The sequence below is a fragment of the Gadus macrocephalus genome, chromosome 11 (assembly GCF_031168955.1).
Source record: "Gadus macrocephalus chromosome 11, ASM3116895v1".
Classification (NCBI taxonomy): domain Eukaryota; kingdom Metazoa; phylum Chordata; class Actinopteri; order Gadiformes; family Gadidae; genus Gadus; species Gadus macrocephalus.
Genome location: NC_082392.1, coordinates 23,795,595 through 23,821,364, shown reverse-complemented (window position 1 = coordinate 23,821,364; position 25,770 = coordinate 23,795,595). Strand labels below are relative to the sequence as shown.

Genomic DNA, 25,770 nt, shown 5'->3' with positions numbered 1-25,770 from the left:
ATACAAGCATTACACTTCTAGCTACCAAGTTAATGCTGAAACAAAGACTGATAACAAAGACAGTTAGAGATTTGTGGTTAGGGCTGTACATAAAATAAGATAAAAAAAAGAGCTGTATGCGTTGAAAAATATGTTGGTATAGAATACATCACTGACTTGCGTTCGCTGATTGGCTGAATGTTGTTTGGTGGGCTTCTCAAAACTAATATCCCAAACCTGATAAGGCTGGGTTTGTGAGGCTAGCAAGTAAGGTTCAGGATTATCTTCAAGAAGACACGCAAGACTTCAAAACTTTATGCATAATTGTATTTTTATAATTATTATTTGGGGGCAACCATAATTTAGACAAACTCAAACTATCTTCCTTCATGGTCCACCAAAACCCAAAAAAAATTAAAACAACCACCCTTACACAGTACACATAATTACATGTTAAATCTTTACAATGTCCGAACATGAATAAACTGTAATTGATAACATTTAAGCCAAACAGCCCCATTACATTGTGGGGCACCACGATATGTTGCAACTTTCAGTCTCCATTTCCCGTCAAGAAAACATTAAACAACTGATTAACTTATCGTGATCCAGTAGGAAAACAATGCAAGATTACACAGGATTAGAATGTATACAACACCATTAACCCAATATTGTTCACCGTCAAAGCAGTATAATAAACATTATTAAATAAATACATAAAAAAAGAAATTGAATCATTAATCTATCACATAAATATATAGCAATATAAATATACCTCTTTAAAGAGAGGCAGCTGTAAAACATCCATTTAAATTAGTATCTCTATAAACTGGCTTTTTAAAACATTTCTGATCCTTATTTGTAATGTTACAGTGCAAACAATATGTAACATCCTTATGTCCTCTTAAAATGAACCAACACTATAGTAGCCAGACAGCAAAAAAGCCTCTAGGCTCTAATTTATGAAGGCACCTGCATTTATCCTGCTTGTGTATGTGTGTGTATTTTGCTTGTGTGTGCGTGCTTTGCGTGTGTGTGTGTGTTTTGCGTGTGTGTGTGTTTTGCTTGCGTGTGTGTTTTGCTTGTGAGTGTTTTGCGTGTGTGTGTGTTTTGCGTGTGTGTTTTGCGTGCATGTGATTTGCGCGTGTGTGTGTATTGTGTCTTTTGCACGCGTGTGTGTTTTGAGCGTGTGTGTGTGTTAGGAGTAGAATGTGAGGACACTCTGGTGGTTCCCCCTGACCAGTAGGACAGGAGGCAGGTCTCGGGATAGTGTCTCCAGCCAGCACATGTAGAGGGCGCTAGAGATGGTCCCCTTTCTGGCGAGGGGCAGACTCCTACGGACAGGAAGGAGACAGACAGAGAGAGCCAGGAGGACAAACAGGGAGGCAAAGAGACACGTATGAAATCATTTGTAGAGCAGACATTCAAATGAACGTGACGTAAAAACAAGAGTAACATTTTTTATATCAGTTTTACGTGACTTTGGTGTGTTTTAACTCTTTAAATCAGAGTATTATACAACTTTGGTACGTTGTCTTAACGGGACGAGCTGTAGGATAACTTTGGAACCGTCAGGAACCTCCAGGCCCTCAGTTATTCTTATTATATTTTATTAATTCATAATTTGACATATAAAGAGCTTTTGAAAGGTTCCACCAACTATACGCAATACCCGTGGATGCTGCGGTCAACCAAGGAGAAAAAGCTTTACGGTTGGGATTGTGTGATTTGTCTTCTGTCATGTGACAGAACGTTGTCAAATTCTTCTGAAGTGCGCACACAGCTTGTGTGATGATACAATTTTTTTTTAAATTTGTAGGCCCCTCTATTATATTATTTATGGTAGCCATTTACGTGTTACTCAGGCTGTTACTTACGTTAGGATGTACTTTGCGTATGCCCTGTTTTTCCCACTGATGTGGCGATGCTGGATTGTAATGCTGTTGAGTCCCTGAAATGTACTCAATAAGTTGACTAAGGACAATTGTTGGAATGAACATGGTAGCAGAAGATGGCTACTTCTAAAAACCATAGATTGCCTCGGGTTATGCGTGACAGACAAAAAAACAAGCTTTAGCGGTAGCTCTTTCGCAGAAAGGTAGAGCTAGGGATGTCGCTGACGATCTGGTTAAGGATGACCAAGTTGATTCAGGAACTCTACAAAGTTTTTATGAGAGAGGAAAAGGAAGCATACTTTTGAAGCGTACTCCGAGTTTGATCGGATATTGTGGAGAGACAACGTCCCGATGGGGAAATATATTGCAGACTTTGAACAGAAATACAACGGATCCGTAAGTTTAATATGGTTCTGCCTGATGCAGTTTTGGCGTTTAAACTTTTGGATATAAAACAGCGATGTCAAAGACAAGCAACTGGCTTTAACTGAATGTGGAATACATACTTTTGCTGATATGAAATTGGTGGTCAAACAAGTTTTCGGCGACAAGACCGAGCGGAAAGCGGGAACAATTAGCGTGAGTCAAGACGTTTTATACTACACAGACCACGGAAGAGAGCAGTCACAAGCCCAAAGTAGCCAAGCTCGAGGACCACTTCCACTTCCAGACCACTAATGGTAAAAACATATCTTATTTCAGAACTATTTAATTTGCACATTTCATGTGAATTATATCTACTCACACCACTTCCATTGTCTGCTTCTTAATAAAATGTAATAATAATTATGATAAACATTAAGTTATAATTGTTATTGCCTCCATCCACGGACCTCGCACTCCAGTGCCCTCAATCTACGAGCTCAGGCAAGCCTCCGTTCACCTACTGGTCAGTTAGTTAAAGGAATTTATTATTTCTACTCGTAAAATCATTCTTAAAGTAAACGCGAGCCATGTCCAGATCATGAGCTAAACTGGTGATGTATCTTTGTACAGTTTAAATTAAAAGAGTGAAAGCTTACCCATTTTTGGTAAAATCGTAGATAATGATTGCCAATGATTGCTAAATGTTATAATCTTAGTAAGAACTATGAATGTAATCGACTCTGAAATTCCAAGTCAACTCCTAGTCGCCAGGAAAATCCATTATTTGACGATGCGTAGTTAAATCTTTTTTTTAATTCATTAGAAATACATTTTCCAGTGCACAGCATTACGGTAACTGGTTTACTGAAGCAAATGCAACAGACCAGCACCAGATCCATAGGCTTAATCCAAGAAAAACAATGTTAATGCAAGAAAAAGGATGGATATTTATCAAATTTTAACACTTCGTAATAAAGCTTTCTTAAAGGTCCCATGGCATGCTACTTTTCGGATGCTTTAATAAAGATATTAGTGGGCCCCTAACACAGTATTTGAAGACGTTCCAGAAAATTCGCTGTGGTGCAGAATTACAGCCACTACGAGCCAGTCGCACATTGAGCTTTTCCCCAAACACGTCGTTTCGGTGTCTGTAGCTTTAATGCAAATGAGGAGGATAGAGGCGGGTCAAGGAGTAGGGTGGGGCAGCATGCTTCCACGGTACCATGCGCTCTGTTTACAATGGATGTATCGCAATGGCGAGGCGCGAAACAGCCTTTGGCTGTGTTCTATAAATATTCTAGAACACTCCGGGTGCTCCGGTGGGAGTCCTGGAGCCCTATATCTAAATAATATCATATTATACGTAGATATCTATATCATATAATATATATTATGATGGCCAAAAGCTGTGTGCGCCTCCAGACAATATCATGAATCTCAAACGACTGGGTCGGGTACTCCGACGTCTCTGGTTCTTCCACGTCCACATCGATCGGAAGTAGACTGAACCACGACATGGAGGAGAAAGGGATTGTTGCCGCGATTGTCTCCCGCTGGAGCCTCTCTGCCGAGGGACCACCGCCTCTGCAGCGGGCAGCATTTAGGCACCACCGCCTCCTGCAGCGGGCAGCGCCAAGGCGGTGGTCCCTCGGCAGTGGGCAGCGGGGCTCAAGTGGGTGACATTCGCGAGCAACAATCCCTTTCTCCTCCACGTACATGTACTTCGGGGAGTCAAGGCCAAAGTTCCTTTCCCCCAATTCCTTCTTAACCATGGCTGAGATAACCCCCACTACAAGTCTCGTTGTGGAAACACCAGAGATGAGAGTCTGATGTGTTATGTGCCATAACACCAACAGCAGAACGGTTATCATAATAACAAAAAAAAATTATGGCTACAAACTGTGAAATTATGGCTACAAACTGTAAGTTTCATTGAGGGGAAAAGACTGGGATCATGAGACTTGAATTTTTGGAGGTGCTTTATAAGGTTTGTGGTATTAAAGCTAGAAGGTTTAGTACCACCCCTCGGGACATTTACTTTGCATATGTTGCATGTAGCCGTGGAGCTTGCTGGCTTAGGTAAAGTGAAATAGCTCCAGATAGCAGATCCTTTTGCTCGCTCCATTTTGCAATCACTGTAGGCTCCGCACGGCGTGTTGCTTGTTTATGACGTCACTCACAGCGCACAGCATAGAAACTGAATAGATCAGCCAATAGATAGATAGATACACTTTTATTAATCCCGTGAGAACATTTTCGTGGGAAATTCAATTATCAAAGCAGCAAGGTAGTAGGAATAGGATTCAAGTATGTACATAAACGTAAAAAAATAAATATATATATATATATATATTTTTTTTTTAAATATGGATCGGCCCATTTGTCACCGATACCCGATCTAGAAATGTCTTCAATATCGGTACCGATACCGATACAAATATCGGATCGGTGCATCCCTACCCCATAGTCTCCAAAATTTCTGTGGGAAACACTGACATCATCTAATACATATTATCACAGTCAAAAGCTGGTGGTGGTGCCTCACGGCAGCGGGCAACGGGGCTCAAAGATGGCTGAGATAACCCCAAATACAGGCTCGTTGTGGAAATACCAGAGACGTCAAAGAACCGACTTGTTATGCGCCATAACACCATCAGCACACTGTAACTTGCGTTACAGTGTGTGTAATCACACACAAACACACACACACACACACACACACACACACACACACACACACACGCACGGTCGTAGCTCATTGGCGGGCCAAATTCTCTGGGCTGGCAACGCAAAGAAAGGGGAGGTGGCATCTCCCCTTATGACGACATACGGGGAAAATTCCAAAATGGCGTGTCTGAGCTTCGTTTTTTCAAAGGCGGAGCAGAATGCCTAGTGCTTGTTTTACAACCAATGGAATTTCTAGCTACCTGGGGAGCATAGGTAGGCTAGGGGAACTCATATTAATGTTAGAAAATCTCAGAAATTGTCATGCCATGGGATCTTTACACATATGGCAAATTTATTTTTACTTTGAAAATGTAAACACAAAAATAATCTTTCCCATGATGGAGCATTGAGTTTGCCTTTTGTTTCTGTCTTAAGGTCCCTATTTTAGGGCTTTTTTTGTCTGAAACGCAAGTGGGAAGCTCAAAACTTAAGTAGCTTTGTGGGCGGTACTCTGCCGCTGTTGCTATTATACCAGCGGATAAATTACCCTTTGCGCCCGACGCAAATCTAAAAAAGGTTGCCCTGAAGTAGCCTAATTACCCATAGGTGTAGTTTGGGCGTAACGTGCAATAAACCAATGAGAGTGCCATCTCCCATCCCTTTTATGAGCCATGAGCGCATTTGAACCTGACGAGTTGATATTTTGACGGTGCGTTTACAGTCTCCGATGAGACAGATGCATGACCACATGAATTTCAAACTTCAAATGGCTCAGTTTATGCCCAAATAATATGTCCTAATTCACACATGGAATCGCGTTTTTCTTCTACCACTTCCGATATACTGAGTCGTCACGTAATTTGCGGTAAAGAAAACTTAACACACATATGATATGCGGTCCATGTCCCCCCCTGTCAATGTAAATTGCCATGGACTATATTATGCATTACGTGTTTAGTTTGCCTCTGTTTAAACAGATGGATGCACACACACGCACCTGCATTCATTCATTCTTTTTAACACTCGCGATAAAACAATGTTTTGTCACAATCAAATACTCATCATTCCTAAAAGTTATGGGCTTGTACACGATGTCTGTGTCAAGAAAATCTGTGTTTGCTGTATGGTGTTTGCAGATGCATTGATTTAAATACTTCTTATTACCGCTGTATCAGCTGTTCTTTCCCAAATAATTTAACCAACGTTATTATTTATCCTAAAACAAGATATTGTTTTGGATGGCTGGGATATAGCCTACTTTGCTCGAGTACATCATTGTTATTATTATTATTTTAACGCATGGCATAGCCTACTACTAGCAAACTAGCAAAGATACATGCGTCGGTGTAGAAAGTCAATTGCGCTGGATGCAAGATAGGGCCCTAAATGTTCTTGTCTTACATGACGATTAGTTTGGCTGAGCTTGAATGTTCCTTGAGCAGCTCGTTCAGTCGGATCTGCCGGTTGGTCTGAAAAGGAAAACAACCTCCAGTTAGAAACCAGAACGATATATGGATGGATGTGGTCAGACCATAGAGCTATGGGGTGGTACAGTATATGGGTGGTACACAGTATGTGGTCTGACCTTGGCCTTGTCGAGCTAGTGAGCGGTAAAGTATGTAGTCTGAACTTGGCCTTACAGAGCTAGAGAGTGGTGCAGTATGTCGGTGGTACAGTATGTGGTCTGACCTTGGCCTTACAGAGCTAGAAAATGGTACAGTATGTGGGTGGTACAGTATTTGGGTGGTACAGTATGCGGTCTGACCTTGGCCTTACAGAGCTAGAGAGTGGTACAGTATGTGGGTGGTACAGTATGTGGGTGGTACAGTATGTGGTCTGACCTTAACCTTACAGAGCTTGAGAGTGGTACAGTATAAGGGTGGTAAATTAAGTGGTCTGACCTTGGCCCTGTACAGCTAGAGATTGGTAGAGCATGTGGTCTGATCACGGCCTTACAGAGCTAGAGAGTGGTACAGTATATGGCCGGTATGTGGTCTGACCTTGGCCCTGTACAGCTCCAGCTCATTGTCGCTGATCCTCCAGGGCTCCAGAGCCTTAAGGTGCTCGGCTTCAGCCTGCTCCATGTCGTCCTCCTTCAGCCTGTAGGGCTCAATCAGCTCCTTGAAGCTAAGTTTACTGGAACACAGCATCAGGTAACAGGTAACAAAGCAGATCAGTTATAAGTTAATATAATCACTATGAAGCATCAACACATTAATATTCTATCTTCACGGTAAAAAAGTCTTTGGTGCAGAAGAACTGGACTTGCCTTGACTAGATTAGAATATAATGGATTAAATTATACTGGATTAGACTGGACACAACTGGATTAGACTGGAGTGGACTAGACTGGACACAACTTGATTAGGCTGGACTGGACTCCTACTTGTGTTTTTTGGGTTTGGTGTTGATGTCTCCCAGAACATTGATGTCAGAGAAGTCAATTCTGAAGCGGCTTAGAAGGGTGGCCATTCTGATAGAACATAGAACCACAAGAAACATTCTCAATTCTCAAATTCTGGACGAGCGTTTTTCTTGATGCAGAACAAGAGGAACCTTGGCTGGACTCACGCTCGCCGGTCATGGTCGATGCGGTTGATCTTTCCACCAATAAAAACACGGATCCTGCAGTCGCCCCACTTCTTCTTATTGGTCAACAGGTATGGAATCAACAGTGTTAGACCTGCAGGGTTCCAGACCAAACAGCACAACACAGGTCAGAGAGGGTGGTGGTTTATTCAGCTTTATCACTTTTTGTTGGCCTTTATACAAATTATGCTTTCAGGTTACCAGGCTAATCCCAAGAGGAAAATATATATTTCTAATAAGTAGCATAAAGGACCTTAAATAAATGGGATTGTAAAGAGGGCTTGTAAAGGGTTTGCAAAAGGGACGATGAAGGGTCTTGTTTCGGGTTTGCTTGAGAACATTGGGCAGTCACCTCCGTCGTCAAACAGCCACCAGACGTCAATGGTTCCTTTGCCTTGCTTCTTCCTGAACTGCTGGCTGGTGTCCAGTAGTCGTTGGTCTCTGAGGCTAAGAGGTGACTTGATGTCTGGAGAACACATGGTGGCTTTAGACCTTCTACCTCCAAACACCAGGAGAGCACATGGTGACTTCAGAGACCTTCTTCCTCCAAACACCACTAAGAATTTTGAATGGCTTGAACCATTTTGGTGAGGTGATGGGTTACTTAATGATCTCTCTCTCTCTGTCAGTCTCTCTTACCTCTGCTGATCATAGGGCTGTTCTGGAGGCTGGTGGTCTTGGAGGGGCAGGAGTCTGAGTCTGAGTCTTTAGCCACGCTTACAGTCACCGGCATCTCCTTGGCAACGGTCCCAGCTGGCTTTTCCAAGGATGAATCATCTGGGATGAGGACCAATCAATACACAGAAATGAATCAATTGACATGTGGATCAATTGATCAATGGTCTCCCCCTCTATGTCTTTGTCTACCTTGGCCCGGGATGTGAGAGATGTCCAGTCCGTCCTGAAGCCGGAGGATGACCACTCCAAACTGGAGGTCAAAAGCATCGCTGAAATAGAACAGGATGCATTAATGGATCAGAGTATTTTAGCCTCTCGGACAGCTGATGCTAACATCTCCCAAACATGGATGCATTAAAGAATGCACATTGCACACCAACTTATCATTATCCCCCTCATCTGTGTAACCCAGTTGGAAATTGGGCCCTGATATATTATTTTATTTCCCATATTATCCCCTTATTTCTCATAAAGTTTCCCCTCTGTTCTTTGTCTGTTATATTCCCTTAAGCCTTATATTGTTTACCTGTTGGGTTATTAAGCTGTCAATCAGTGATTTTGCTCATACTGGAGTCTTATTGGCTGTATCAAAGAATACAGACCTCCCAATGGTTAGAGGGAAGTAAGCCCCGCCCCTTCACGTGCTGTCGGCCATCCATGCGCAGCTAGAACGCTAACACAAGCAGACGAGTGAAAACGAGCCGAGAAAATGAGTCAACTATAGAGAGTCAGTTATTCAACTATATAAAAACTGAGTGGAGTTGAAGGGAAACAAACCCGAAGTAAGAGAGAGGGAATTGTTTTGTTTATTGTTTTCGGCCGAGTCTTGGAAAGTTCATGAAGCTAGAAGCTAATGCTCATTGCTAACTGTGCTAGCCATGCTGTGTCTTATGCCGCGTTTCCACTGCAGGGTGCGGAACGTATCGGATCGCAAAGGTGCGGTAGGGAGGGGGCGGTATAGCCCAGCTCAGTTCCAAGGTCGCGTTTCCACTGTTGACAGTACCCTTTGTGGTAGGCCGGATGTCGATCGCCGCGGCAGCTACGTAAACATCGTAAACAACGTCTTCCTCCCCAAGAATGCAGACGAACGTCTCCACCTCCTTGTTCGCCCAAGCAAGCGAACAAATTGTAAAGAATAATACCTCAAAGCTACTGTTTGTTTGTTTTTATCCCCACATCACCCGGAAGTGATGATTCTGTCGACCAATCAACGGAGGGGGTGTGTAGCTAGAATTTCCCGGGACCCTTTCAGGCGTCTCGTCTCGTTTTCGGTACCCCAACGGAGGAGTCCCGAGAACGAGGCCGGAACGGGTACGGCAAAGGATGGAGGGTGGGTGACATTCCTACAGTCTGTGATGATAGGCTATATTTCTACAAATGACTTACAATTTCTAGCGATTAACATGACGAAACAACACAAACTAAGCTAACATTAGACTATAGCCATACCAGATAACGCCATACCAGCTAACCCTAACTATTTCTATTAAACTCTGAACCATTTTGCAACAGACAACTGTGTGTTGGTGTGTCTTATTGCTTCCCACGTCTGCGTCTGCATCTTTCCCACTCCTGGCTAATAGTTTCAGCTTTTTTACTGTATATCAGAAATGATCACCCTGTACCACACTGCTGACTTGTTGATGTTTTGTGAGCACTCACACATTTCTCTAGGTATCTTAAGTTTCCTACTGGAGTCATCAAAACTTTGGACTTTGTTATTGTAAGAAACATTGTGTTGCAAAAACACTTTGTGTCTTACCATTACCCTAACCTTAACCCCAGTAACATTTCTTCATCATAAACTACAAGTTACGCAAAATGGCATACAAACATCCAGTCCAATATGAAAGAAAAAAGCTGGCTTCATTAAGGAATCAAACCCCTTACCCCCGCGTTAATGAGTTGTTCTCTGACCACTAACCCATCAGGTCTTAGTACATGCGATTCAAGAGTTAACCACTTGACAATCTTTAAACTTCGGTTGCCTAAAAATTGTAAAGACAGTGATGTGTGTACATTGTGCGACTATCCGTCACTCGCGATGTGTGTGCAGTCCAAAATGAAAGAAAAAACCTTGCATCACTAGGGAATCGAACCCCCAATCATCAGTTGGTCATTGGTAACTGTAAACAAAGAGATCGCATTTTGTTTAACTGCTAACTAACAAACGGGTTTATGCGTTCACTGAACAAAGATTATGGAAATAAAAGACCACTTTTCGATCAGAAAAATCATCAGAACCGTTATTACCAACCCATAGACACTAAAAGCCAAAACCTTTCTCACATGCACACCCATCGCGAGTGACAGCTACGCGCACACATGCACACCCATAGCGAGTGACGTAGGACGAAGTGGCGTCGATTTAGAGAGTCCCGTGTCTTACCACGCGGCTCATTAAGAATGCTTGTATTTTACCGCTGATGCTGTGTGTGAACCTGACTGTGTTAACTGTTCTGAGCTACAGTAAAAGCAGCACATTATTTCACTGATAAGCTGATAGAAAATAGGAAGCTAAGCAATTTTACTTTGCTGCTCAATTTGTTTGTACTTTACTTTTGTGGTGTTTAATGTTTACAACTCAAACATGTATGTTCTGTTATGCAATACTTGTGCTAATGGTATATGTAGCATATGATTAAAAAGACTGTTCTAGATGCACTTATATAGCCTTGAATTTAATATGTTGAGGTGAAGCCTGTAAGATGTTTTTATGGAACATGTTAATGAAGGCCCCGTCCACACGAAGCCGAAACGGGCGAAACCGTTTACGTTTTCGATCTATCCGGTTTCGGAGTATCTCCGTAAAGACGAAGTCAAGCGAAACTGAGTAGATCTGTAGAAACGCTGTAGTACACATTCCAGGCCCATAAGAGGCGCTGCTTCTGCTACAGAAATCCAGAAGAAAAATAAATAAGAAGAGGAGGCGAGCATGCGCATAAAGGGTGAGACTCCGCGGGCTCAACAGTCATTGGCTAGAGGGTCGAGGGGTGGGGCAATGACGTCATGGTTTACGATTTCAGTCGGTTTCAGGCGTCCACACAAATCCAAAACGAAACCGGGTAGATTTGAAACCACCTCCGAGGGTGGTTTCAGAAGTTTACGGTTTCGGTCAGCGGATTCGCCGGCTTCATGTGGATGGAAGGCCGAACCGTACAAGACCTTTGCGGTTTCGCCATGAAATCAGCTTCGTGTGGACGGGGCCTAAAGGTACGAACACACCAAACGCGTACCCGCGTAAAGATGTACGCGCGTAACGCAGCTAAAATGTTGCTTGACCATTTTGTGTCAAAAATGGTCCTACGTTCGCAGCTACACGCCTGTGGCTGCGCTGGATTTAGGAGTCCGAGGAAGGAAACCCAAACGCCGCCGTGTTTGGGTGCATGATAGAGCTTGGATCAGGTTAGATTAAATAATCTCGGATATAAATAACAATAATCGGGTTAAATAACTTCACATGGTGTGTCTGGTGTGTTTCCAGCATTCGTAGTGTTGATCAGCAGAGAAATAGTCCGCCAAGACGTTGAGGTTGCTTAGCAACCAGAGACTCTGTCCATGCAAGTGAACGGAGCGTTCACTCTTCGTCATAACTATCAAACCAAACATCCTTCACATTCACAGAGCGAACATTATGAAAGTAAAATGCACATTTCTCGCTAAAAATGTTTCCATAAACTCATTTAATGGCGTAACTATGTTACTATTTCCACCCAGAATAAAGAAAGATGTCGGCCGTATGCTTCTGTGCAAGCGTCACTACTCTCTGCCAGTGACGTCGGGTCAAGCTCCACGCTGATTGGCTATCGCGGCGAAGCATCACGCGTATGAGCGTAAAAAGTTAAATTTTTTAAACTCCTCGCGTACGCGCGTATATGTATGCGCGTATATATACGCAGCTCATACGCCGCTAACGCGAGTAAAATGTTGCTTTTACTCATGTAACGCATGTACGCGCGTAAACCAATGGTTCCCTATGGAAAAATTGCCGATTTTATACGCGTCTATACGCGGGTACGCGTTTGGTGTGTTCGTACCTTAAGGCATATTTAATCATATTTCATGGTTAAAAAAGTTGAAATGATTTGTAATTCATGAAATAGTTAAAAAGTAGAGCTGTCAGTTAAACGCGTTATTAACGGCGTTAACGCAAACCAATTTTAACGGCGTCAAATTTTTTATCGCGCGATTAACGCAAATCTTTTATTAAAAAAAAAAATATATATATCTTTTTTTTTCTTTGGCTCAAAACAAAGAAGCAGTAGCCTGACTGCTATGTTCAAATGACATTTGTTCAAAGCAGTCTAAACGACTGCTTAGATTTTAATTGCACTATAGGCTCTTTTTTTGTATCTTCCTGTTTTGATCAGTATATGCCAATGTTGTTATCAATAAAAAATCATTTGCACAAGGCAAGCCGATGCACTTCACCATGTTGATAAGAGAATTAAAACGAGAAGAATTAATGGGACAAAGAAATCAAGGGATATCTAGCATAGAAAACGAATTTGCGATTAATCGCGATTAATGTGAGTTAACTATGACATTAATGCGATTAATCACGATTAAATATTTTAATCGCTTGACAGCTCTATTAAAAAGATAATTCTGCATTGCTGCAATCCTATTGTGTTTCAACAGTATGTTTTTGATATCCATTAGGCCATAAAGAGTGTTATTCTAAGACCCATGTATAATAGCCTGTTTTTATATAGGCTAGGTTTTTTGGAGTCCTTGGAAACACTTTGAGATCTGGATTGAATTCCCCTTGACGAAGGGGTGGCGAGCTAGGGGGGAAGATGCATCCTTATCCAAAGGAGTGGACCGAGATCACCTGTGCCCAGGAGGAGCATATCCTTCATTTACCTGCATCAATTGAGTATCTCAGGTGAAAGCGCTCTGAAGCGCCACACATGACCCTTGACTTCTGACTTGACATTTCCCCTTTTGACTAACGCATGCTGAACTGGCCGAACCGAAGTATAGAAGGAACACTTGCAAGGAATTTATTTTGTTTAACTATTTTATTTTTTCTAAAGGACATTTTGCAGCTATTCTATGGTGGTTAAAGATAATTGTTCCTGACCTAATGTTATGGTCTAAATTGTGAAAAATTGGTGAATGTTATTGATTGCACTGAAATCCAATTTGTTATAATTTTCCTACCAAGAATACAGTCAATTTAATAGTTACCTGTGGCTCCAGTTGATCATTGTGTTGTAATTTAATTCTTCCCTCCTTACGAACCTAGACACTAGTCCATATCTAGATATTCTAATGCCCCACTAGGGCTACATCTGCAATTTGCTATTTTACACTTTGATTAAAAAGTGTGTGAAACATTCTTGCCTTATTGGCTATATGAGGCATCTGAAAGAGGGTTCAGCTTCTCCGACACTTAGTTGATTTACATGCCGGGGAGGGTTAAGCTTCTTGGAAAATAATTATGAACATTTATACATTTTATATACAACATCGCTAATTATAACGCTATTACCGTTGAAAGTCCTAAAAAGAATAAATCACAAATGGGTCGTAACCATGGGAATAAAATGGCGACTTCTTCCTACAACTCTTATCCCAAAACGCATTTTAAAATGCCTTCTCTGGTGTGTGCTCTCTCAAGGTGGTGCAGTATGACAGACAAAACAAAGGGATGTATCATCTCCTTCCCACTTCCCCAATTGTAGCCTCAATGTGTTAAAGGGGACCTATTATGCTTTTATGACCTATAAACGTTGTTATAATTGATAGTCATGTTTAACCATATACAAAAAACGATGTCGATTTTCGGGAAACTCTTCCCCTCATCTGGGCGATTTCAGCCTTCTCTGTCAACGCTCGGTTACGTCCTTCTCCGCCCCCTCGCCCCCCTCCTGCCAACACAACTCTGTTGTGATTGGTTACCTTCCTTGAAGCGCACGTGCGGCAGATTTGACCAGGCATATGGGGGCGCGGCAGGAGTGCCTCTACGTAGATGATTTCCTGGAAATGTGAACCAGTGAATCGCAAACGTTGTCCCGAGTGTTTAGCGATCTGCACAGCCACCCCAGACTGTCAGCAGGGAATACGTCGAAATTCATGTACGTCATTATTCGACACTTAAAGGGGTAGTTCGGAATTTTGGACATAGGGCCTGATTCCCAAGTGAGCATTGGTATTCTATATCACTGGAGACAGTTTTCAACACATTTCATACAGTCCTTCTAGTTGCAGAGTTCGCTCGTGCTAGGCTAGCGCAAGTCAACGGGCAATGCTAGCCTGCTATTAAAAACAGTCTTACCCACTCCACAGTACACCCGAGGTAAATCAATTATAATGCCAGACAATAGATTTAAATGTCTGTGTTGATAGAATAATGTTAGAAATAAAACTACCCTTGCATCGCATGAATCATCGAGGGACTACTCTCTCAGCAGAAGCGGAATTTTACTATGCGCTGGTTAGGTTTGTAACCGAATCACGACAGAAGAACGTAAACAGAGAAGCGTGGGACAGAAGCGCAATTGAACGACTAGGCAACATGATGGTTCAGTGTGCTTTTAGAAATTGTAGAAATAAACGGTACAGATGGGCACCACAAAGTTTCCACCAATTTCCAGTGCGAGATCCAGAAAGGACTCAACTGTGGCTTGTTGCTGCGTGCTGGCTTGGACATCAAAACACCGGCTCGTACATGTACGGTTCGTTGGATACAACAAATTCCTCATAATCGTCTTCAAAAGCAGATGCATCGCTAACTCCTCCAAACGTGGGCATATCTTGTTAATTGAATACGCTTATAGAATTCCTTCGTTCACTGTACTCTGCGTTTGTAGCAATGACAGCGGCAGGTAACCTAGGTATCAGTCCGCCGCTGCCGTAGCCTACGTACAGGAATATAAACACTGCTGCTGAGACCCCGCAATTCCCTCAAAATGCAATGCAATGCAAGGTTGGTTTTATTTCTAACATTATTCTATAAACAGACATTTAGATTTATAGTCTGTCGTTATAATTGATTTACCTCGGGTGTACTGTGGAGTGGGTAAGACTGTTTTTAATAGCAGGCTAGCATTGCCCGTTGACTTGCGCTAGCCTAGCACGAACGAACTCTGCAACTAGAAGGACTGTATGAAATGTGTTAAACTGTCTCCAGTGACATAGAATACCAATGCTCACTTGGGAATCAGGCCCTATGTCCAAAATTCCGAACTACCCCTTTAAGTATGGTTAAACATGACTATCAATCATTATAACAACGTTTATAGGTCATAAAAGTCGAAAAACCATAATAGGTCCCCTTTAAATATGCAAAGATTTGTCCCTAGAACAGAAGCAGTCCATAAATCCGCAAACGGCTCCCCAGCTTGGTGCTCGGTAGACAGCCCAGAGCTTCAATAGCAACCACATTATTGTAGACCTGGAACAACAACATTGCCAACCCATATAGCACACCTCCCATACGGTGGTCACTAAGGATCAACTTTGACTGGCTTGGCTACATCTAAGATAAGGGGTTTTACTGTATTGTGTTGATGTAGATGTCCACGTCCCTCATGTGTCCATCGCTCCAGTTGGTCTTGAAGCCCAGGACCAGTGTGTTGGGTCGTAGTCGGCCTAGACCTGTAGCCTGGAGAGACACAATCAGTTACCAATAACCAACCATCCCTCAGCCTCCCATAACACTCAACCAGCTTACTAGGGTTGTACTGGGGTATAAGTGGTCAACTCCCAGGAGATACCTGGCGAAGACTGGGATTGTACTGGGCAGCTCCCAGTGTCCACCTGTAAAGGTAGGTAGTTGTACTCGTCAGCTCTCAGTGAGCACCAGTTGATGTATTTATTTGTACTGGGCCATTCCCAGTGTCCACCAGTAAAATTTGTGGTTGTATCGCACAACTCCCAGCGTCATCCAGCAGAGGCATTTGGTTGTACTGGACAGCGGCCGGTATAAACAGAAGAAGACTGTATGTACTGGGAGGCTCCCATTGTCCACCAGTAAAGGTGTATGGTTGTACTGGGCATTTCCCATCGTCCACCAGTAGAACCATGTCTTAAGATCACTAATGAGTCAGAGGAGAGTTAAGAGTGCCCAAGAGGACTACAGTTAGGAGTTGCCGGAAGGTGACTGCATTGTGTCGACAACGTAAGTGTCCAAGAGTGTTGACATAATTGCAATCAGGATCGATTTAGGACAAAGGACTGATTTTCAACTCTGAGAGGCTTAAAGTGTAATTCCGGCGCAAATTGAACCCAGGATCTTTGTTTTGGCATTAAAACCCATCAAATAAGCCTTCCAGGTACCTTTTTCATTGAAAATCGAGTATTATAGTTTGCCGGGCGCAATGTTTGGCGTCCATGTTGTTGACTTGGGGCATAGTGTTTCGCTTCTAAATCCACATTTTTGAACCACTAAATAGCACCAAACCTCTGCAGTAGCATGACTAGGGTCCCTACACATAAAACGAAGCACAAACAACTTAGTTTGCAAACCCGGAGTTTATTTAAAAAGACAGTTTAACAAGGATTACCGGTAGGTCCGTGTTTACAGGAAGTCCACACAAGTCGATTGCCGAATGCGCCGGAGTTCAGTTCAAGGGGGAAAGTTTTGGAATTTATAATTTATATAATATATATTTATAAATAATATATAGCAAGTGTTGACACGTAAATTAAAGGAATTGCATATGTAAGTTACAGTTACAAAATAATTGTTCGCTACAATCAAGCATGGCACGTTGTTGACGGAAGACGCACTGCACACGTGATTGACGCATAGAGTGAAGGACAGCTCAAGCACCTGAGAAGACGACCCATCCACAGCTTGAAGTCAAGAGAGATGGTTCGTGTTGGAAACTTTCCATAGACTGCCATTGAGGTACAATGACTGATCTCTGGTAGACCAGTGGCTTATTGTTCTGAATATGGACATTGAGACGCCAATCAAGACGCTAATGCAGAAGGATCACTGTGTCTGCATTGCTCATTTTGATAAGGACAACTTCATCATGCCCAAAAGAGCTGCTGACCCAAAGAACCCAAAAGGAGTTTCATTGAAGATGAATGCAATCCCTCGAGTGCGGCAAGTGGCTACGGATAGACTTGAGGTAAAGTTGTTCGCTTATTTTTCGTGTTATATTATTGTTCACAATTGGTGTGGGGGAGAATGCGTCAAGAATCAAAGTTATAAGCCCTAACTTCATTCGAGGAAGTGAAAGATGATCTTGTGAGTGAGTTGTCCAGGTAGGTTAACCTCGATTTATTGTGCATAAGGATTTGTGGTGGGAATTTACGGACCACGTCAATCGTTTTCCGTTTTCGTTTTCTGTTTTCAACCGGGTAGAATAAAGTCATCAGAACGTTTAACAATTGCGGTCGTATTTGTGTAAAAACGGTACAAGACCATACAACAAACAATAAAACAAACGTTGCAAGGAGAAGCCCATTATCAGCTTCCACTGATAGATTACCATTTTATTAACCAAATGGTAAGGTAGTATTGGGGGGCAATGCTGTCTTGGCAATGTGAATTGCTGGCTTTAGCCAATGCAATGGAGTTCTCCTTGCAATGTTTGTTTAATTGTTTGTTGTATGGTCTTGTACCTTTTTTACACAAATATGACCGCAATTGTTAAACGTTCTGATGACTTTATTCTACCCGGTTGAAAACAAAACGAAAACGGAAAATGATTGACGTGGTCCGTAAATTCCCACCACAAATCTATGGCGACACATTAGTGCCATAATTCACTAATGTGATAAAAGATGCATTTGGGCGTATTATATTATTCCACACGCGTGGATATTAACTGCGAGCGCGCAAATGACCTCTGCGCGCGCGCAAATAACCTCTGCGCGCGCAAAACAGCCTCTCGCGCGCGCAAATTACCTCAGCGCGCGCAAAACAGCCTCTCGCGCGTAACAGCCTCTCGCGCGTAACAGCCTCTTGCGAAAGATGTTTTTACGCTCGCTCGAATTTAATTTTGGCACTATGGGGGAGGGAACCAAGGCAGGGTGGGCTTTCCTATGATTGGCCGTTTCTGAAGCGCGATATTTGATTGACAGCCCTCCTCAGCCTTCCTCTCATTCAATTCTGAATTGTACAGTAAAATGGCTGAAACGATAGTTACGTATTGTAACTCTAGATTCTATGCGTATAGGCGCAGCCTTTTAAGGCTATCGCTATTGGGTTATCCCTAGGCGTGAGCCGTAGCACTGAAAAATGTGCAATAGATATAGTCGGGCGCCGGCAGACGTTCTGCTCCCAATAAACAGCTTTTCTTCAGCTATTTAAAGGACAATGAGGCCGACACTGAAAAGGCTGCACCTATACTCATAAAATCTGGAGTTACAATACGTAACTATTGTTTCAGCCATTTACTGTACAATTCAGAATTGAATGAGAGGAGGGCTGAGGAGGGCTGTCAATCAAATATCGCGCTTCCCCCATAGTGCCAAAATTAAATTCGAGCGAGCGTAAAAACATCTTTCGCGAGAGGCTGTTACGCGCGAGAGGCTGTTTTGCGCGCGCTGAGGTAATTTGCGCGCGCGAGAGGCTGTTTTGCGCGCGCAGAGGTTATTTGCGCGCGCGCAGAGATCATTTTCGCGCTCGCAGTTAATATCTACGCGTGGGGAATAATATAATACGCCCGAATGCATCTTTTATCACATTAGTGAATTATGGCACTAATGTGTCGCCATACAAATCCTTATACACAATAAATCGAGGTTAACCTACCTGGACAACTCACAAGATCATCTTTCACTTCCTCGAATGAATTTAGGGCTTATAACTTTGATTCTTGACGCATTCTCCCCCACACCAATTGTGAACAATAATATAACACGAAAAATAAGCGAACAACTTTACCTCAAGTCTATCCGTAGCCACTTGCCGCACTCGAGGGATTGCATTCCTCTTCAATGAAACTCCTTTTGGGTTCTTTGGGTCAGCAGCTCTTTTGGGAATGATGAAGTTGTCCTTATCAAAATGAGCAATGCAGACACGGTGATCCTTCTGCATTAGCGTCTTGATTGGCGTCTCAATGTCCATATTCGGAACAATAAGCCACTGGTCTACCAGAGATCGGTCATTGTACCGCAATGGCAGTCTATGGAAAGTTTCTGGAGTGTAACTTTTCATTTTTTTTCCGCAGCCGGGGAGAACACCAACACGAACCATCCCTCTCTTGACTTCAAGCTGTGGATGGGTCGTCTTCTCAGGTGCTTGAGCTGTCCTTCACTCTATGCGTCAATCACGTGTGCAGTGCATCTTCCGTCAACAACGTGCCATGCTTGATTGTAGCGAACAATTATTTTGTAACTGTAACTTAAATATGCAATTCCTTTAATTTACGTGTCAACACTTGCTATATATTATTTATAAATATATATTATATAAATTATAAATTCCAAAACTTTCCTCCTTGAACTGAACTCCGGCGCATTCGGCAATCGACTTGTGTGGACTTCCTGTAAACACGGACGGGACTCTCTAAATCGACGCCACTTCGACCTGGGCGGGACTTTACGTCCTACGTCACTCGCTATGGGTTTGCATGTGTGCGCGTAGCCGTTTGTCTCAGGGATCTGTGCAGTGTGCACGAACTCCCTTGCACTACAGATTACGAGCGTCAGTGTCGTACGCGATGGAGGGTGGGTGACATTCCTACAGTCTGTGATGATGGGCTATATTTCTACAAATGACTTACTATTACTAGCGATTAACATGACGAAACAACACAAACTAAGCTAACATTAGACTATAGCCATACCAGATAACGCCATACCAGCTAACCCTAACTATTTCTATTAAACTCTGAACCATTTTGCAACAGGCAACTGTGTGTTGGTGCGCTGCTTCCCACGTCTGCGTCTGCGCCTGATCTTTCCCACTCCTGGCTAATAGTTTCAGCTTTTGTACTGTATATCAGAAATGATCACCCTGTACCACACTGCTGACTTATTGATGTTTTGTGAGCACTCACGCATTTCTCTAGGTATCTTAAGTTTCCTACTGGAGTCATCAAAACTTTGGACTTTGTTATTGTAAGAAATATTGTGTTGCAAAAACACTTTGTGTCTTATCCTTAGCGTTACCCTAACCTTAACCCCAGTAACATTTCTTCATCATAAACTACAAGTTACGCAAAATGGCATACAAACATCCAGTCCAATATGAAAGAAAAATGCTAGCTTCATTAAGGAATCAAACCCCTTATCCCCGCGTTAATGAGTTGTTCTCTGACCACTAACCCATCAGGTCTTAGTACATGCGATTCAAGAGTTAACCACTTGACAATCTTTAAACTTCGGTTGCCTAGAAATTGTAAAGACAGTGATGTGTGTACATTGTGCGAGTATCCGTCACTCGCGATGTGTGTGCAGTCCAAAATGAAAGAAAAAACCTTGCATCTGTGATGGAAAATCTACATGTTGTATTGTTTAGGTCTATATGAATTTAAGTTTTGTTGCTATTCTGTGTAATTTTATATAGTGTCTGCCTTCTGCTCTCCTTTTGGGTCATTTAAAGTGTGAACGTTCGAGAGTCGTGTGATGCATTTTATTGCCTGCCTGTTCCTATCTTCTCGTGTGTCATCTCCCAAGCAATGCTTTGAAGTATGGGCCTGTTCCGACACTCTGGCTAGCGTAAACAAAGTCAGAGAGTTACATGGCACGGCCGCCGACCCCACCTTAGCCTCGGGGGGGGGAGCTTCAAATGTAAAGATAACAATCTGAACAAAGACTTTTAGTATTGGGGGACCACCCCCTTCAGGACCCAAACGAAGTGAATAAGAACTCATTGATTGGAAGACTCAGTGGACTTGTCTGAGCGTACCTTCAGAGAATGAAGTAACACGCAAAGAGGAGCTCCCATCTGAGGCCTCCGATTATTGTAATGTATGCCTGTTATGTTGTTTGTTGATGCATGTTGTGATGTATCTTTGTTCGTACTTTTATTACAAATATATGTAACCACTAATTGTCAACAGTATTGTGTGCTTTTTGCATCTAAATATCTCATCTGCTTAGACGCAATATCTGATACAGAAATTGCCACGACAATTTGGGGGCTCGTCCGGGATATTTAACCTGAAGATCCCGTGAAAAATCCCTAGGTGTCTGCCAAGACAGGTCTGAGGATTCGGTCTCAGTCCCAAAGCTCTACCTCGCCTCCAGGTGACTGTAACCAGACTAATGGGGACGAGGAGGGGGTGCCTGTGGGGGATAAACTAGTGGTTCTTCAGTACGGTATCCAAAGGAAAAAGAATTCGAGCAGGTGAGATCACAATACTTGTTTAAGCTACAATAAATCCGTTACGAAAACGGTATATACTGTTTTGGGAACGTATATTCAAACAAATCGGCCACGTTCGAACTTTGTTATAGGAACATACGGTAAAGCAACTCCGGTAAAGTTCCGTCAATATATATATGGTTATATATGTAACAGAAAGGGCAGGAGGGTCTGTCAAAAGAAACGGTAAAGGGAAACCCGTTAAGCGCTGTTGGGGTCATATATAAATAAATAATAATAATAGGCATTCATTAATAAATATATGTATATGTGTGTAGTAACAAGGAGGTTTCGGCGATATTAGATAATTTGTTAAATAATAACTAATGGTGTGTATGGATCTAAAAATGTATAATAAATCGGGAGAAACAGTGAAATATTGGTATAAACTGGGCTTAAACGTTTTAGCTTAAACGGTTGTTGGGGCCAGGATAGAGGAAAAAAAAAATCAGCCAGGGACAGAGAGCGTAGAGAGTGTAGGAATTTTTAATCTCGATTTCACCCGAGATGTAGACCCGGACCTGGACTGCACCGGCGGACCGCGTGCGAATCCCCCTTCACCTCCACCGTATGACGACAACGCCCAGCTAGGCCGCCGCCCCATCATTCAACCTCTATCCAGACCTCACGGCAAAGGAGGCACCCGCTAACAGGGCAACAGGGGTTAAGGCAGTCCGGCATACGTTTTCCGTGCATGGAGACCCAGTGACATTAAGGACATAGCAGAATGTCTCCCGGACCCATCTGCAGTGGGAGGGGAATCCCTCGCTGCAGCCATTCTGGAAATGGCCCATCACCCATCGACGAACCACGCCAAGTCAAACTGGGCCTACGGGGGGGTCGTATTCAAGGCGACATTCCCGGGAGAGACCAAGCTGATATAATGTTCGTGGAGGTGCCGGACGGCAAGGACGACCACAGGAAAGTGGGGAAGCACAGAGGCAGGCCTGCTTTCGTTGTGGCGTCATGGATCCTTGGTTCAACGATTCTCCCAAAAGAATCGACAAAAACAATGGAAGGGCCGGCTGGCAGTTCGCACCTTCCCGTGAAGTGACTGTGAATCATCCAAGAGGCAGAGGTGGAAGGGGGCATTCGCATTGATGGGACGCAGGAGCAGGACAGGTCCAGGGGGGAGGTATGAGCACCATGACACATAACACAACCAACGCGCAAAATGGTCTCAGCGTCACAACGCACACAAGCACCACATCCAAATTATTGTTGTATGGTTCTCACCAGCCTTACGCGAGCTAATCAGCTAAATTTAATATTAGATATGGTTATTTTAAACAACGGGCTATTGTAGACAGTGGATACTCGATTATTACAATCTAACACAACCATTTTAATGGTCAACCATATCACACAGCCATGACCACCCCGACTGACCCAGACTAACCCCGACTGACCCCCGACTAACAACGTGACGGGGACAACAGAAGTGTGTTGCCTAATATTGAAAATGCAGATTTTTTATATTATGATATTTTGTTTTATGGCCAGATGGCAAGAAGGTGAATTAATGAACGTATGAGAGAGATTGGAAGAAGTATGTGTTATGGAAGGAGAAGAGATAGATAAGAACGTAAGGCAAGACAAGATAAGGAAAGGGGTGGGGAGAAAGATAACCCATCTGCATCGAGTTTTGTTCAAATAGATCCGGACCTGGACAACGCTCCTCCTTCTCCTGCTTTCAGCCCGACCAGTGGCCCAATACAGTGCAAATACCCCACGTCACGACTCCTCTTCATCAGACTTTATGAAGTTACAGACCATGGGAGGCCCACCTGAAGAGCTACGGAACGGTCTGCTGGACGACACAAGGAGACAGTCCAGCAGGACCAACAGCACCAGAGTGGTGGCCTCCATGGTGCCTGTGTAGCCACATTGAAGTGGCCTGAACAAAGAGACAAAGGAGGGTCTCAGAGACGGGAGAGACGTGGGGACTGGCACTTCAAAGGACAGCCCGTAATGCGGATGAGAGGCAGGAAGCAGAGAGAGAGGTGGAGGCGTGTCCAGGCGGAGGGAGAGAAGAGCAGTGTACGGAAAGTATCGCACTAGACACAGCATTCACGTATATTACAAGAGACGAGATCTAATGTGTAACTAGGACTGTCTATATGAGTGTGTGATAGTTTCTAAGAAGTATATCTGAAAGGTTTGAAAGTTATTAGGAAAAGTAGTTTGAAGGATCAAAGACAAGTAGAAAAGTTGAAAGTTAAAGATTTTTTTATTTATTTTTTCAGAATTAAAGTAGAAGGTTTTTGGTGCGCTCGCAACAGAAAGCCATGCTTACAGGCCTGGACTTTCCCTTATTATGGTAAATTGACGCATGGGAAAGTCCATGCGTCAAGAGGGGGGATGGGGAGCCCACAACAACAACCTTGGGTATACCAAAGCAAACCAAAGGAAATAATACAAATCAAATAAGAATATATTCTTTTTGTTTAGAAATATTTTTAAAAAGGTAGCCTTGTTTCTTAGTTTTAGTTTATTTTTTTTGTTTTTATTTTTTTATGACTTGAATATAAGGAAACAGATGACTTGATTGTGATGTTTATGGGGATAATTATCAAAAGGGGGGATTCCCAAAGAAATTATCCAGTGACAATGGTTCACATTTGGTGAACCAAGTCATCCAACAGAATTGATCCACGCAACCATTGTGCGTACCACCCTCGGAGTGGTGGGACAGTAGAGAGGGAGAGTGGTCCCGTAGAGAACAACGTCTACGGGACAACAAGCCAAGGCAACTGCAGATACAGCCCAAGGAAGGGCAACTCAACGATACATGGATTACTATCGAAGACGTGCCTGGAATTCACCAAGGTGGTTGGAATCATTCTAAGTCCTGTGGATCACAGCAAGGTAGCTAAGAGTGCTACCCAGACCCACGCCAGCCACTGCAAGCGGGCACCATCACCAACAACAAAGGTCACTTCCGACCCAACCCCCCTGGCCGTCACCCCACACTGAAACCAGGGTGAAGTGCAAGTAACTCACCCTTACACACACAATCACGTCAGAACCAGGCCCAAAAGACTGTCTCTGGCCTGGGGAGAGATGAGGCCAGAATCAACATCATTCAGAATGGATGCCAGCCCTGGACCACTATCTGATGGGATTGATAGTGTGATGGAAGTTTAATTGTATTTTTCCAGGTGATGTTAGGTGATTTTATGCTACCTTCTGTAAAAGCGAACGGTGGTATAAATATCTGTACTTGGAGGCCATGGTTGGACATAGTAGATTATGAACATATGCATGTTGTGATTAAGTGATCATTTTAATCCTAAAGGTTGCATCATTTTGTGATTATAAATAATCAAAGGGGGGATTGTGATGGAAAATCTACATGTTGTATTGTTTTGGTCTATATGAATTTAAGTTTTGTTGCTATTCTGTGTAATTTTATATAGTGTCTGCTAGGGATCGACCGATACCGTTTTTTTAGGGCCGATACCGATACCGATATTTTTTCATCAGCCTTAGCCGATACGCCGATACGGACTTTCTTGAGCCGTTTTTTTTTTTTTTTTAAAGAAACATTTATTGAACTTCAATATAAAAAACAATATTTAACAAATAGTAAAAACAGGTGAAGTAGAACAAGTAAGAACAAGTAGATGAACAATATTTAACAAATAGTAAAAACAGGTGAGGTAGAACAAGTAAGAACAAGTAGATGAACAATATTTAACAAATATTAAAAACAGGTGAGGTAGAACAAGTAAAAAAAAAATAAATAAAAATAAATAAATAAATCGGCGAAAATCAGCCGCGTATCGGCCGATACCGATACACGTAAAAAAGACGCGAATATCGGCCGATAATATCGGCCGACCGATATATCGGTCGATCCCACTGTCTGCCTTCTGCTCTCCTTTTGGGTCATTTAAAGTGTGAACGTTCGAGAGTCGTGTGATGCATTTTATTGCCTGCCTGTTCCTATCTTCTCGTGTGTCATCTCCCAAGCAATGGTTTGAAGTATGGGCCTGTTCCGACACTCTGGCTAGCGTAAACAAAGTCAGAGAGTTACATGGCACGGCCGCCGACCCCACCTTAGCCTCGGGAGGGGGAGCTTCAACTGTAAAGATAACAATCTGGTGAACAAAGACTTTTAGTATTGGGGGACCACCCCCTTCAGGACCCAAACGAAGTGAATAAGAACTCATTGATTGGAAGACTCAGTGGACTTGTCTGAGCGTACCTTCAGAGAATGAAGTAACACGCAAAGAGGAGCTCCCATCTGAGGCCTCCGATTATTGTAATGTATGCCTGTTATGTTGTTTGTTGATGCATGTTGTGATGTATCTT

General features: G+C 42.9%; 1 protein-coding gene across 1 annotated transcript in view; it reads right to left on the bottom strand.

Annotated features, from left to right (window-relative positions):
- Positions 1-289: 289 nt before the first annotated feature.
- The window catches only part of LOC132468277 (solute carrier family 12 member 2-like), a 97,069-nt gene continuing 71,588 nt past the window's right edge, over positions 290-25,770 (bottom strand). Inside the window, exons 18-26 of the mRNA XM_060066003.1 lie at positions 15,680-15,786; positions 8,364-8,443; positions 8,136-8,273; positions 7,849-7,962; positions 7,479-7,590; positions 7,294-7,380; positions 6,908-7,043; positions 6,309-6,376; positions 290-1,313 (exon numbers count right to left, since the gene is read on the bottom strand). Of these exons, the coding sequence (XP_059921986.1) occupies positions 1,178-1,313; positions 6,309-6,376; positions 6,908-7,043; positions 7,294-7,380; positions 7,479-7,590; positions 7,849-7,962; positions 8,136-8,273; positions 8,364-8,443; positions 15,680-15,786 (978 nt within the window). The 3' untranslated portion in view covers positions 290-1,177. The remainder of the gene's footprint in view (positions 1,314-6,308; positions 6,377-6,907; positions 7,044-7,293; positions 7,381-7,478; positions 7,591-7,848; positions 7,963-8,135; positions 8,274-8,363; positions 8,444-15,679; positions 15,787-25,770) is intronic.